This window comes from Diabrotica virgifera, chromosome 6 (assembly GCF_917563875.1).
Source record: "Diabrotica virgifera virgifera chromosome 6, PGI_DIABVI_V3a".
NCBI classification, from domain to species: Eukaryota; Metazoa; Arthropoda; class Insecta; order Coleoptera; family Chrysomelidae; genus Diabrotica; species Diabrotica virgifera.
The window spans coordinates 177,632,814-177,648,743 of record NC_065448.1 but is presented as its reverse complement, the minus strand read 5'-3'; the positions used below and the strand labels follow the sequence as shown (position 1 = coordinate 177,648,743).

Below are 15,930 nucleotides of genomic sequence, written 5' to 3'. Positions count from 1 at the left end.
GTTTTTTATGATACAGAACTTTTGTAAAACAACTTTTGCTGTAAATATGATACTAAAACTGCTATAGGCAAAAAACCATATTTTTTACTTTGGCCTTCCTTTATAAAAAAAATTAGGTCGATTTACGAGTACCTCTGTATGTATTTTTAATTAACTATATCCATCCTACCATTTAGCACCTTCAAATACCTGTATTGATTTTTACCCTGAAATCGCTCATATTTATTTTTCTACCCTGGTCTAGGTGTAATTTCAGCGAGAAGAGTAAAAAATCAAAAATTTCTTATAATCTTGCTAGCTTTTATCCACTTAGCTTGATTATATAAGGCAAGTTATCCTACGATTATTCCGAACGAAGTTCGTCTCTTTATTTAACTCGGCGATAACAAAAAATTAAATATGAATTTCAAACCCGAGCTATAAAATATCTCCGATTCTTGTTGATGGATTTTGACGATTCTTTTTACAATTTGTATAATTTTTTATAATTTGTACTCTTTGCGTACATTATGAATATGCCGTTTTTTAAATACATCATCATTCATCATCACACAGCCAAATTTGTCCACTGTCGGACATACTCCTCCTCAAGATGTCTCCACCCTTCTCTGTCCTGGGCAGCTGCAATCCAGTTTGTCGCTATTCTCTTAATATCGTCGCGCGTCGGTCCATCTGGTAGGTGGTCTTCCACGACTTCGCCGGTCTGCCCTTGGCCGCCACTCCAAAATCTTCTTTGTCCATCTGTTGTCTCTGTTTTGCAACGTGTCCTGACTATTTCCACTTCAACTTCTTAATGCGATTTATGATGTCTTCCACTCCAGTTCTTCGCCGGCATGGAGCTTTCCTTTTTTCGTTGTGCTATTTGTAATTTTCTTATTGATGCTTTAGTCAATGTCAGGGTTTCAGCTCCATAAGTGAGCACCGGAACCGGAAGTAGGCACTGGTTGAATGATTTTCTTTTTAGCTTTATTGGGATGTTTTCCTTGAACACATCTCTTAGTTTGCCATACGCTGCCCATGCTAAAGCTATTCTTCTAGATAATTCGCATGTTTGGTTGTCTCTATGTAGCAATCCATACCAAGTGGTCCAATATAAATTAAGTTGTTGCTTGACTATTTTTAATATTTTTTATTTTTCTACCTTTTAAACTTCAGTCTATAGAGAGTACAAAATTGTATTCATTTTATTTTTAAAAAATTTATTTTGCCGATGACGGCCATTTTTGTTAAAGCGTATCGATCCTTTTCACGGAAAACATGGCTTCGCTCTTTAGCCAATATTTTCACTGAGGTTTGTCCTACAACAATAAATCAAAAGCCAAACTTTTTAGAAAAGTATGCTCTAAAAAACGGCCTATAGCATTATTTAATTTCAAACTACCCTTAAGGCCTTAAATGAACCTCAAAGTTTGAAAAGGTAAACTGATAAAATTCCATTTTTAGCATTTTTTTAACAGCAAGCCGATAATGGTTTGTAAGTTTTTCCTGGAAAAGACATACGTACATACTTTGAATAAAAAAAGTTTGAGCTTTGAGACTTGAGTAAATTTTTTAAAAAAATCTCAAAAATATAATTTTTTGAAAAATCTCAAAGTTTGACCCCTTATATCTCTGATGGGCACGCATGAAAAAATTTGAAATTTTGGGTAAATGTTAGCCCCTAGCAAGTAGAACAAGAAGTAAAAATTTGGAGTTGTAGACTTACGTCGTATAGGAGTTACAGGCCTGAAAAAATGGTCAAAATTCAAAATGGTCAAAATTTGAGCGTCTGCGGGCAGGGTAATTAAAATTCAAATAAACTGTCTAATGAAATAAAAATTAATCTTTTTCACCAGATTTCACAATGAATACAAATTTATACAGGGTGGACCAAATAAAAGAGTTCACGCTTGATATTTGGCAGTTATTAGATTTTAAGGGAATGCCGAAATAGGTCGATTTTTATTTTAAATTACAATTTTTTTATATATATTTCATACTAGTGACGTCATCTATCTGGGCGTGATGACGTAATCGATGATTTTTTTAAATGGTAAAAGGGGTCGTATGTCGTTATATCATTTGAAATAGTGTTCAATTCTCTGTTCAGTAATATAAACAATAATATCATTATTTATACAGGGTGGCCAAAAAAATTATTTTCGAATCAAATTAATTGACACAAAAAGAAGAATGTAATTCAAAGAATTATTTAACTCAAAATACATTTTATTGCTGTCATAAAATAGAAAAAGAATATTATTTGGCAAATAAACATTGCTTTTCGCTTAAATTAAATGTTCAAACTGTCAAGAGGTAGGTGGGAGGCTGTTTGTGATTCAATTTAAGCGAAAAGAAATGTTTATTTGTGAAATAAACAGTTTTTCTATTTTCTGACAGCAGTACAATGTATTTTGAGTTAAATAAATTACATACATTCTTCTTTTTGCGCCAATTAATTTAATTCAAAAAATATTTTTTTGGCCACCCTGTATAAATAAAGATAATAATGTTTATATTACTGAATAGAGAATTAAACACGCTTTTGCATTAAACACGCATAAATAATTCCCATTAAAAAAACATTGATTACGTCATCACGCTCTGATAGATGACGTCGCGTAGTATGAAATATATGCCAAAAAATTGCAATATATAAAAATGGACCTATTTCGGCATTTCCTTAAAATCTAATAGGTAACTATTTCCAAATATCGAGGTGGACTCTTTTCTTTGGCTCACCCTGTATAAATTTGTATTCATTGTGAAATCTGGTGAAAATTCATTAATTTTTATTTCATTAGACAGTTTATTTGAATTTTAATGACCCTGCCTGCAAACTCTCAAATTAATGATATTTGACCATTTTCTCAGGCATGTAACTCCTATATGACGAAGTCTACAACTCCAAATTTTTACTCCTTACTCTACTTGCAAGGAGCACTTCATGAGTGCCCATCAGAGATATAAGGGTCAAACTTTGAGATTTTTCAAAAAATTACATTTTTGAGATTTTTTTGAAACAATTGACTTAAGTCTCAAAGCTCAAACTTTTTTATTTAGAGAATGTACGTATGTCTTTTCCAGAAAAAAATTACCAACTATTATCGGCTTGCCTTATGTTAAAAAAATGCTGAAAATGGCATTTTATCAGTTTACCTTTTCAAACTTTGAGGTTCATTTAAGGCTTTAAAGGTAGTTTGAAATTAAATAATGCTATAGGCCGTTTTTTAGAGCAGCGGTTCTCAATCTGTGGTACATGTACCACTGGTGGTACATATCATTATTTGAGGTGGTACACAAAACGCAGAAACAGCCAAAATTAGCACCACTATTATAGTTAATTAGATCACCTAGCTACATAGGTATTTCAGTTAGGTGGTACCAAAAATAATAAAAAGTATTTGGTGGTACATGACTCAAAAAGATTGAGAACCGCTGTTTTAGAGCATACTTTTCTAAAAAGTTTGGTTTTTGATTTATTGTTCTAGGACAAACCTCAGTGAAAATATGGGCTAAAGAGCAAAGCCATGTTTTCCGTGAAAATGATCGATACTCTTTAACAAAAATGGCCGTCATCGGCAAAATTAATTTTTTAAAAATAAAATGAATACATTTTTGTACTCTCTATAGACTGAAGTTTAAAAGGTAGAAAAATAAAAAATATTAAAAATAGTTAAGCAACCACCTTTGGACCACTTGGCTTGAATTGACCCTGTACTTATTTGTATTTCGTGGCCCAGATAGATGTATTTGTCAACTGTTTCGATATGGCAGTTCTTTAGTTTCAATTGTCTGATATATACTAAATTGGTAATTATTTTAGTTTTCCCGAACTTTATTTACAACCCTGCTTTTTGGGAAACTCGTAGTTCTTGCAGAATTTCGTGGGCTTCCTTTAAGTCGTCGGTTATTAGAACTATGTCATCTGAAAATCGTAGGTGGTTCAGCCTTTCGCCATCGATATTCAAACCTCTGTTTACCCATGCTAACATCTGAAATCCAAGCTGCATTACGGCATTGAATAGTTTTGGTGACATGTTGTCACCTTGTCTAACTCCCCTTTTTACTTTTGTTTTTTGAGTTTGGGTATGGAGGTTTATTGCTGTTGTGGTATTTGCATATATATGTTGAATAATGTTGTGTTACAAAACTGACTTTTCTATGATGTTTTAGGCACTAATGTTTAGTTTTAGTTGACTTTATTTATTTTTAATAACTTACTTCTAAACAAATGAAAAACACTTAATTTATATCCTGTATTTTACAAACTACGATATCTAATTTATTTATTACATCAAATCTACTAATTTATCTAATTACAAATTCAAAAAATATACCGCGCCTGTTACATATCAAAGTACACCGACGGTTTCAATTTCACAACTAAACTTCTAATTCCAAAAATGTCTATTTATATAGTTATGTACGAGTAGTCTACTGATTTTCAGAAAAATCGAAAGGTAAATATTATTTAAAGAACAATAAAAAAAAAAAGGTTTATCGACGGCCTTCTAGAAGCGCCGATTGTAACAAAAACAAGTTTCTATTTGTCTCGCCTGCAGAGAGGGTCAGACAGTTTGACGACAGAAGCTTCCGGAACGAAATAGGCCAGGTTGTGAGCGGCCTATAAATAATGTCACAGTTGGAATATCGGTAGTCGATTCTACAATCTCTCAAAGATGCGTCAACAAATACTAGAACTAGCGGCCGGTGGTACTCCACAGTTTTTTCGATTAGGACCTTTAGACAAGTTAGATGGTCATTTGTACCATACCCAGGGCGGAAACCTGGGGTTTTAAATACATTTAATGTTAAATTAACCTTGTAAATTGTTTTTGCAATTTTTGGGTCGATCAGGTTTGAAAAAATTGAAGAATATACCGAGGCATCTATAATCTCTCTGTACGTAAGGAATAAGACACATTTTATCGTATTTTTACTTAAATATTGTTCAGTTCAATTGTTTACTTATCTAAGTTAACGAAATACCCTGTATATAAAAAAGTATAATAAAGTGTTAAGTCTAAAATCGTCTAAACGACTTTCTAATATTTATATAGCCGTAAGCTAGGCAGATAAACGGTGTGTAATTATAGCCAGAAGTAGGTCGAATAAAAAAAATATTTTTTTCGTATTTAAAACTTTTTCGTTTTCGTAAAACTGTTTTCTATTATTGCACCTGATTATAAGAAACTAAATACCACGAAAAGTTCACAAATACATGATTGGATATATTTGATGATAGCCTGTTTCATCTTTGAATTAGTCAATCCTTTAACAAGGTGAGTACTTATTATATTGTTTTTAGGACATATTCTACAACCTTTGTTAATAGTAATTTATACAAAAAGTGATAAAGTTCATATCAAACCACCCCACTCCACCCCCTGGAGGTGGGGTGGGAGTAACTTTAAAATCTTACATAGAAACCCCATTTGTTATTGCAGATTTGAATTGCTTACGTAAAGGTAAGCAACTCTTATTCGAGACATTTTTTAGAATTGTGGATAGATGGCGCTATAATCGGAAAAAACGATTTTTGGTGATAACATAGGTAAATTATAGAAGCGGTCTAATATCTCGAGAAATACACTTCCAAATAAAAAACCAAAAAATACGTCTTTTATATTTTTTAAGAACCTATCGACTAACATAAAACACGACCCTCCACTCCACCCCTTAGAGGTGGGGTGGGGTGTAACTCTAAAATCTTAAATAGGAGCCCACATTTTTTATTGCAGATTTGGATTCCTTACTTAAAAATAAGTAACTTTTATTCGAGACATTTTTTCGAATTATGGATAGATGGCGCTATAATCGGAAAAACACTATTTATTAGCGCCATCTATTAACAATTCTAAAAAATGTTTCGAATAAATATTACTTATTTTTTCATGAGGAATCCAAATCTGCAATAAAACATGGGGATTCCCATTTAAGATTTTAAAGTTAACCCCCACCCCACCTCCAGGGGGTGAAGTGGAGAGTCGTGTTTGATGTTATTCGATAATTTCTTGAAAAATTTTAAATACGTATTTTTTGGTCTTTTATTTGGAAGTGTATTTCTCGAGATAGACTGTTTCTAAAATTTACCTATGGTATCACGATAAATCGTTTTTTCCGATTATAGCGCCATCTATCCCCAATTCGAAAAAATTTCTCGAATAAAAGTTGCTTATTTTTAAGTAAGCAATCCAAATCTGTAATAACAAATGGGCGTTTCCGTTTAAGATATTAAAGTTACCCCTACCCCACCTCAGGGGATGGAGTGGGGGGTCATCGTTAGTGCCATTCGATAGATTTTTGAAAAATATTAAACGCGTATTTTTCAGTTTTTCGATCCAATCTTCATTTCGCAAATTATTCGATCGTCCCAGGCGGCGAGCTCCACCTTGGTCACCTGGTACCTCGGAGATCATCGCCGTCATGAAATTTGTGTTCACTGACCTCCACAACCCCCAAATATAAAAATTGAACGCATGTCCGACAATATTTCCTGAGTTCTAAATTTTTCATTTTCCATCTCTTCGAGATGCATTTAGAAAATGCATTTTCCCATGCACAAAATTTTTTGCCGGAGATCAATTAAGTTCACAAAATTGCCTGACACGCTCTCGAATTGAATGTAAAAAGTTGCATGACGATTCATCTTACTGCACACAATTCCTAGGTTTTGGGCCTTTTAGTGCTTCGTTGCTTCGTCTATTCCTTATATTTGTTTGTTTGTGGATAGTAAATACACAACGTAACAACTATTGTCTTCATTCATATTATGGTATGTTTTAGTAGTACAGCCTAAGATAGGCTCCGAGAGAAAAGGCAGGATTATTGGCCAAGAAATGAAGCTAAGTGAAGCTTATATTGATAAAAAAAAACTCGAACAATTTGATGAACCTTAATAAATGAGAGATCCAAATGGTCACTGAAATGGTGTCTGGACATTGACATTTAAGAAACCACCTATACAAACTAGATAAGATGAATGAAACATGGTACAGAAAGTGCGAAGTGGAAGAAGAGATTGCCATATAAATACTATGTCATTGTAATGTGCTAAATGATGTGAGTCAGGAATTCACTGGTCAACTGCAGTTTGAACCAAAAGAGATCCTAAAGCTACCTATGTATAAGAAAACTGTTAACCTTTGTTGAGACAACATAACTCATTAGCATTAGAGTTTAAGGAAAAAACAAGGTATTGTACAGAGACAGAGGCCTTATGATCAATTGCCGGAGACCAAAGAGTCTTGCCTGAAATATTTGATAACATCCAACAATAAAAACCAAACTGTAGATATTTAAGATACCATATTATGAATGTTAAAGTCTTATTAGTATAAAGACATACAGCACAGCAGTGGTATTTTCAAGATAATTGAAGCATTCTGAAATATTGTGAATACATCAAGAAACGAATCAAAATTAACAAGAATTAGGAATATGCTCTGCTTCAATATTACAAGGAAAGGTACTTATACACCAGGGAAATAAGGCAAAAATATACCATGTTCGGGACACTTGGGCAGCCAGGTTGCAAATGGGTTTTTTGAGTACTATATACCTAATACATTATAAATACAAAAATGCCCGTCACAGTTTTCACGAGAAATTTAGTTTTTAACAAATAAGGGTCAAAAATGAGAGTTTTTTCGTTTAAATCGCTGCAGGTAAAAATAGGGTAATTAAATGTCTTATTTATAATATTTTTCTTTTAGTAGATGAGCCAAGGTTTAAAATAGGGTTTTTTGAATTTTGGTCCGATTATTTGTTGCTTCGGATATTGCAAAATAAAACTAAAATTTCGAAAATAAAAAATTTGCTATAACTTTTGCGAAAATGAATTTAGGACTTTCATATTGCACGAAAAGTTGAGTCAAATAGTCCATACAATGCACAAAAAATTTTAAGACGATGTGTCAATTAGTTTAAATTTTATTCAATTTGTTTATCCCAAAGAGCTTTTTTTTTCGCAATATTATTGTTCAGAAAATAATAATGATACAGCAATTCTGTGAAAACAACATGAAAAAAGAATAGTCATGTTTTTAACGCATTTAAAAAAAATCATTAAAAAGTCATTTTTATCACTCAGAAAACATTTTACTAAAATAGAGTCATTTTTGGCTTAAAAACATTTTGAATAACTTTGTTAATATTGACTTTAGGCTAAAACTACAATGGAATTTGAAAAACTGGTATTTTTATACGAATTTTCAAAGAAAAACTTTTCGTCTAGGTTAATTACGGTCAAAGTTAGCCACTTTTTTATTTAATTGACGGCTACTTTGTTTATAACAATTAAGCAACCTAACTAGAGCCATTTTGAAGTTGAAGATATATAGGTTATGTGTAAAAGTTTGAGTAAACTTTGAACCTCAACAGAGTGGTTAATAAAGCTTTAAAAATGTCGTTCGAACGGAATTAATTCGTGGTCGGTGGAGGGGAATTAATAAAATACGTGCACTCAAAAAATGAAACTGATTCTGCAAACATATGCTGCGATTAATATCGCTGGAACTTGTTGATGGATTTTGATCATAATTTTTTGAATTTTTATGTGCTCGTAGTCTTATAGAGTACGTTATGTACACACAACCCCACCTAACATTACAAAATGTTAGGGGGAACTCCCCTTATCACTCAGGGATATGAAAAATAGATTACGGCCGATTCTACGACCTACCGAATATACATATATAATTTCATAAAAATCGGTCAAGCGGTCTCGGAGGAGTATGGAAACTACCACTATGACAGGAGAATTTTATAGATGTAAATATATAGATGGCTATTAACAAATAGGGGTTGGTGATAGAAGAGTGAAAATTAAGGGTTGTATGTATTTTTTAATTCTACATCATATAAAATTAAGGTAGATAATTTTGTCCAAAAAAATAAAAAAAAATGTCAGGGGGTATAACTTATGGGTATAAAAAATAGATTAAAACCTCTTCAACGTCCTACAGGATAAAGGTGTATCATTTTATAAAAATCGACCAAGTCGTTTCGGAGTAGTATGGTAACTAACACTGTTACAGGCGAATTTGATGTATATAGAAGTAACTGCGAATTAGATAATAAAAGTGGCTAACTTTGAACCTAATTAACCTAGGCAAAAAGTTTTTTTCTGAAAATTTGTATAAAAATACCAGCTTTTGAAATCCTAAAGTAGATTTATTCTATAGTCAATATTAACAAAGGTATTCAAATTGTTTAGAAGCCAAAAATGACTCTATTTTACTAAACTTTTTTCGGAGTGATAAAAACGACTTTAATGATTTTTTCAATAATTTAAAAACATAACTATTATTCTTGCATGCGGTTTCCACAGAATTGCTATGTCATTATTATTTTCTGAACAATAACATTGCGAAAAAAAAAGCTATTTGCGATAAACAAATTGAATAAAATTTAAACTAATTGACGAATCGTCTTAAAATTTTTTGTGCATAATATGGAATGTTTGACTCAACTTTTCATGCAATATGAAAGTCTTAAGGCCATTTTCGCAAAATTTATAGCACATTTTTTATTTTTGAAATTTTAGTCTTATTTTGTACTTTCCGAAACAAAAAAGGATCGGACCAAAATTCAAAAAGTGCCATTTGAAACCTTGACTCATCTGCAAAAAGAAGAATATTAGAAATAAGATATTTAATTACCCTATTTTTACCTCTAGCGATTTAAACGAAAAAACTGTCATTTTTGACCCTTATTTGTTAATAACTAAGTTTCTCGTCCGAACTGTGACGGGCATTTTTGTATTTATAATGTATTAATCCATTTGCAACTATTTATATTATATTGCAACTAACAATTATTGTAATCCATTTTCAACCTGGCTGCTCAAGTGTCCCGACAAAAACCTTATTTCTCTGGACTATTACACTAAAATTACAATAAAGATGTAATAGAAATAAACAAACCAAAACATGTTGAATGTTACAAGAGGCACTCCCAAATCATTATTTACAATGTATATACATTGTAAATCCCAAATCATGATTTACAAAGTTTATACATTGTAAATCATGATTTGAGGGATAATACTAGCAAACAAAAGCTATTTTGCACTGAGTAAACATGAGAAGCAGAAACTTAAGGTACTAGTACACTTTAAAAGACCAAAAATAAGCATTTTTTCAAGATTTTTTTCTCAGAACTCTTATTAAAAATTAACAAAAAACTTTTTACATACATATTAATATTAACTCTTAGAGAATACAAAAAACATATCTTTTTTCATTTATGCAAGTACACTTATATTGTAGAGGACGCCAAAGTCTAGGCCTCGAAAAAAAGTATTTCCGATGGCGGATAGTTAATCTCAGGATTGGGATCTCTGAAACAAAAAAAAAATAGTACGGCATTTGAAAAAGGAAGGTCTCTTACGTGACAATTTACCACCGTTAGCGAAAAATTCCGCAAAAAAAAGATTTTAGGGAAATTTGAAAAAATGTTGTGAAAAATCGGCCGTTTTCTTCAGTTTTTCATGGTTAAAGAATATTTATTTTTTATTTTTTGGTCAAATTGTGGTAAATTGTCACGTAAGAAACCTTCCTTTTTCAAATGCAGTACGATTTTTTTGTTTCAGATATCCCAATCCTGAGATTAACTGTCCGCCATCATTTTTCGAGGCATCGACTTTTGCGCCCTTTACAATATTAGTGCACGTGCATAAATGAAAAAAAGATATATTTCTTGTACTTTCTAAGAGTTATATATTAATATGTAAAAAGTTTTATGTTCATTTTTAATAAAGGTTATGAGAAAAAATTCTTGAAAAAAATGATTATTTCTGGTCTTCTAAAGTGTACTAGTACCTTAAGCCAAAAAACAAAAATAACCATTAACCATACAGTGCAACGCATAAATTCTTTATTTCGTAAACCGGCGACTTTAAAGAAAAATCCCGAAACAGGTCGATTTTTATTTTTAATTTACGATTTTTTAGCATATATATCATACTAGTGACGTCATCCATCTGGGCTTGATGACGTAAGCGAAGATTTTTTTAAATAAGAATAGGAGTCATCTGATAGCTCATTTGGAAGGGTATTCAATTCTCTATTCCCTAACATAAACATTAACATAATTATTTATACAAGGTGTTCAAAAAAACATTTTTTTTTATTAAAATAATTGAGACAAAAAGAAGAATGTATGTAATTGATCTAATTCAAAATACGTTTTAATGTTGTCAGAAAACAGGAAAAAATGTTTATTTGACAAATAAATATTGTTTTTGCTTAAATTCAAAGTTAAAACTGCCACCCACCTGCATCTTGCCAGTTTGAACATTTCGTTCAAGCGAAAATCAATGTTTATTTGTCAAATAATTTTTTTTTCTGTTTTCTGACAGTAGTAAAACGCATTTTGAATTAAATAAATTACATACATTCTTCTTTTTGTCTCAATTATTTTAATTAAAAAAAATGATTTTTTGAACACCCTGTATAAATAATTATGTTAACGTTTACATTAGTGAATAGAGAATTGAATACCCTTTCAAATGAGCTATCACATGACCCCTATTCTCATTTAAAAAAATAATTGATTACGTCATCACGCCCAGATGGATGCCGTCACTAGTATGGTATATATGACAAAAAGTCGGAAATTAAAAATAAAAATCGACCTGTTTTGGGATTTTTTCTTAAAATCGCCGGTTTACGAAATAATGAATTTATGCATTACTTTATGGATGCACTGTATACAAAACCCTTATACAACCAATGTTGACATATGGATCAGAGACATGGATCATCTCCAAGGTAGATGAAAACCTTCTGCTTATATCTGAATGAAGGATTGAGAAGAATATTCTGTGACATCTGTGAAAATGTTGTTTAAAGGAGGAGGTACAACTACGAGATATAGGTACCATAGATATAAACATATTATATTTGGTGGTAAAGACGTATTATCTCTTAGAAAAATAGGAAGACTAAGATGGGCAGGACATCTAGCAAGATCACAGTAAAACAACCCTCCTAGAAGAATCCTTACGTCACAACCTGTGGGAAGTAGAAATAGGGTTAGGCCAAAACTCAGATGGAAGGATGGTGTAGAAAAGCAGGGTAGAAAAATAGGCACAGCAAACTGGGAACAGTTGGCAATCGATAGAACTGACTAAACTCAGATGGCAAAATGGTGTAGATGAGGATGGTGGAAAAATAGGCACAGCAAACTGGCAACAGTTGGCAATGGACAGAACTGACGCATAATAGCCCAATAGACCTTGGAAAGGTTGAGTCTCTTTTATAGGGCTGTAGCATCATTGATGATGATGAAATTATGATTCGGGAGTACTCCTCGTAACATACAATGTGTCTTGGTTTGTTTATTTCTAGTGCATCTTTATTGTGATTTTAGTAGGTATAGGTGGTGGAAAGAATTTCATGATTTAAAAATGAGGTGTGTGGTTTAACAAGTCAATCATACTCCTGCAGTTGTGAACATGATAGAAAATTATCTGATGACCCGCTGTTAACAGAGACAAGTTCAAGTACCCATAACAGAATAGTAATCTTGTCTTATGCATCTTATCCATTGTTTAACACTTAACACAATTGCTGTATTTAATTTATTAACAAAATTATCATTATATACATTTAAGTACATTCGATACAGATAACATAAATAAAAGCTAATTTGTTTTTAATAATGCAAACATTAGATTTTAAAAAGACATGACCAGGGATATAAATACTTATTAACAAATTAACAATACTAAAGAGCTCACCAGAGCTTTAATAGAATTATTATTGTATTTAATACATAGCATAGCATAATATAGAACAGTAACTGTTCAAAAAAATTATAATAATATAAACAACTTTGCTTTTAGAGAAGTAGCCAACCTGTTGAAACTATTGCAACAAATTTTATTTTAGCTGAATTACAAAAGAGTAACTTACCTGTAAGTATCTATGTATTTTTTTCTTTATTGAAAGTTCGGTACACAGAAAAAATATGAAACCAACAGGGCACTCTACAACCACACCCCTTGACACCTCATCAGCTGATTACCATGATGAGACCCATCATCAAAGTGCCAGGAGTGCCTTTAAGTTCAATGACTTGAAGTTAGATACAAACACAGGAATAATTTAATGCATTTAACTGCGTTTAATAGAATATCCGGTTTATTTAAATTAATCACTTGACCTTCAGTGTTATGTGTTTATCGTTTTTATTTCTTTTATTCTATGTGTAACCCAGTAATTATAATCTAAAAATTTTTATTGGTTATTAAGCTCGAAAGGCTAACTTCAGATCGTAAGTGGTGGTAATTTTTTTACAATGGGGGAGGTATTTTCAACAGGATCGGATTACAATTATTTCTAATTCTAAGTTAACAACTTCTCTGCAACTAATTTTAATAAAAATGTTTCATAATTACTTCCGTTTATTTGTTACGTTTTCTTTAACTGTTATTTTAGGTGTTACAACGAAGGAGATGAACTTGCACAAAGTGTTTGTATATGGAACTTTAAAAAGAAATGAACCCAATCATTCTTGGTTTGCCAAAAATGCTGAGGGATATTACAAATACATTGGTGATGCTAAGACAGTTGAAAAATTGCCGTTAATTATAGCTACAAAATATAACGTGCCATTTATTTTAAAAAGCCCAGGTCAGTATTTACCTACTCCACTAATTTTCATTGTTTAGATTTATGTAAATATAATACTTAAGTAGGTACACAAGTTTGCAGGTAAAGATAGTGAAGATATTGAAAATGATATTCCAAAAATAAAAATACCATGTTGTTCTACATGAAATAGTAGGTATCCGACCAGAAAAAATTTTAGGCCCCTAGCCCCACCCATAACCCCCCAAAAAATTAAAACTTTTTTCTTTTTTTTTATGATATTCGTTTCTAATCATCGTAGAAACTTCCTTTTTGTTTTAATTTTGTAGGATTTTTATTGCTTACAGTGTATCTAGTATTTTTTCCAAAATTTTTGGAGCGAAATTCAATTTTTTTGCTTTTGAAATTATTAAACTTTGTTTACAAAAACTAGGCCAAACAAAATGCCGAAAACATTCTTCTTTCTTTCTCCCCTTCCTTATACCCTTTCAGGTGTCGGATTTGGGTTAATTTAGTTACATATATTCAACCATCTCTTCCATTATTTTCTATCTTGTGCTATTAGTTTCATTTCTTCAAGCGTTTTCTGTTTAATTTTTCCAGCATCTACTATTTGCTGTATCCATTTTTCCCCGGTCTGCCTTTTTCTTTTTTGTAATATTCCTTGTTTCGTGAATTTTACTTGTTAGTCTACTAGGTTTCATTCTCATTAGATGTCCATACCAGTTTAATTGTCTCTGTATTATTTTATTCATTATTGGTTCCTGTTTAGTTATCCCTCTTATTGCCTCATTTCTTATTCTATCCCATTTGGTCTTTCCGGCTGTAGCTCGTAGATGTCTCATCTCAATTGCATTTATCCTACTAGGTATTATGCTTTTTCTGTAAAGTCCAATTTTCGCTCGTACCTATAAAGTATCGTCGCGCGTCGGTGTCACAATCATATTATATATTTTAATTTTTGTTTCGTGGGACAATTCTTTTTTCCTCAGAACTGGCGCTAGTGCGTAGTACAGTTTGTTTGATTTTTTAGTTCTGTTAGTTATTTCGAGGTCTCCGAGGAAAAAGTTTTCCTGTAGTTGGCTGTATACCATATATTACAAAAACGATAAAATCCTTTATAAAATGTATATTTGTTAAAATCCCTAAAAATTACAATCCCTTTTTTAGGGATTTTAACAAATATACCTTTTATAAAGGATTTTATCGATTTCGAGGTCTATTTTCCCATCATTGGTAATTATACTTCCAAGATAATCATATGCAGTAACTATTTCCAGTTGAGTATTTTTGCATTTTATATTTATTTCATTTTCTTCCTTTTCGCCGATGACCATTATTTTACTTTTCTCGATATTTATTTCCATTTTTAAATTCTCTATATCGTCTGTCCATATGTTTATAAGTTTTTGCATTTTTGTCACGGAATCTGCTATAAGTAAGGACTATGTTATCCGCATATAAGGCTTTTAGTTTTATAGGCTGTAATCTTTGGTATCCTATTATTGTCTGTATTTGGTTCGTTCTTTCTCCAGTATTTCTAGTCAATTCTGTCATGACTATTATGAATAGTAGCGGACTAAGACTGTCTCCTTGTTTGATACCTCTTTCCCAATTGAATTCTTCAGATCTTTCTCCTGCTATCTGTACACGTCCTTTTACTACTCTGTACATACTATCGATTATTTTTATCAGTGTGATTGGTACTTTCATGTTCTGCAAGCATTTCCATATAATTTTTCTTTCTATAGAGTCGAATGCTGCCCTTAGATCTATGAATGCCAGAATGAGCTTTCCCCCCGAGTAAATACTTCTTTCTATTATATTTCTAATGATGTAAATGTTATCATTTGTCTGTCTTTCTGGTCTAAACGCTGCTTGTTCTTCTCCCAGTTTTTTTTTACCTCTTGTCTTAGCCTCTTCTCTACTATTTTCGTGTATACAGGGTGTTTCATTAATAATTGTCCATATAGTAACTGGAGAAACCTTAGCACAAAATACGAAGATTTAACCTAAAACATCTAAATAAAATGTGGTTCCTTACTGAGTTACAGGGTGTTTTATCTAAAAATTTAAAAACTATTTTTGCTCAGCATTTTAAAACTGTTCGACGTATCTTTTTCATACTTGGCAGGAAGTATAGGTACTGTACACACTACTAAATTATGTTAAACAAACGTTTCTGGCTATTACCAGAGGCGTACGACGGGGGAAAATGAATGGTTGACCCTTCTCAAATTCTACGCCACTGGCGAAATTGCCATTTTAGTACAATTTCTGGATTCTCCAATACTTTCTATGAAAATAATATACTCTTCATTCGTAACGATAAAGTCATTAGTTTTCGAGA

The 15,930-nt window shown here is 31.8% G+C and overlaps 2 protein-coding genes across 2 annotated transcripts in view; one reads left to right on the top strand and one right to left on the bottom strand.

Moving 5' to 3' along the window:
- Nucleotides 1-13,256, bottom strand: part of LOC126887039 (LHFPL tetraspan subfamily member 2 protein) — a 103,515-nt gene extending 90,259 nt beyond the window's left edge. Inside the window, exon 1 of the mRNA XM_050654350.1 lies at nucleotides 12,903-13,256. The gene's annotated coding sequence lies outside the window, so the exon portion shown is untranslated. The remainder of the gene's footprint in view (nucleotides 1-12,902) is intronic.
- The window catches only part of LOC114333625 (leucine-rich repeat-containing protein 71-like), a 71,533-nt gene extending 57,942 nt beyond the window's left edge, over nucleotides 1-13,591 (top strand). The window contains exon 8 of the mRNA XM_050654349.1: nucleotides 13,428-13,591. Coding sequence (XP_050510306.1) covers nucleotides 13,428-13,448 — 21 coding nt within the window. The 3' untranslated portion in view covers nucleotides 13,449-13,591. The remainder of the gene's footprint in view (nucleotides 1-13,427) is intronic.
- The last annotated feature ends 2,339 nt before the right edge of the window (nucleotides 13,592-15,930 follow it).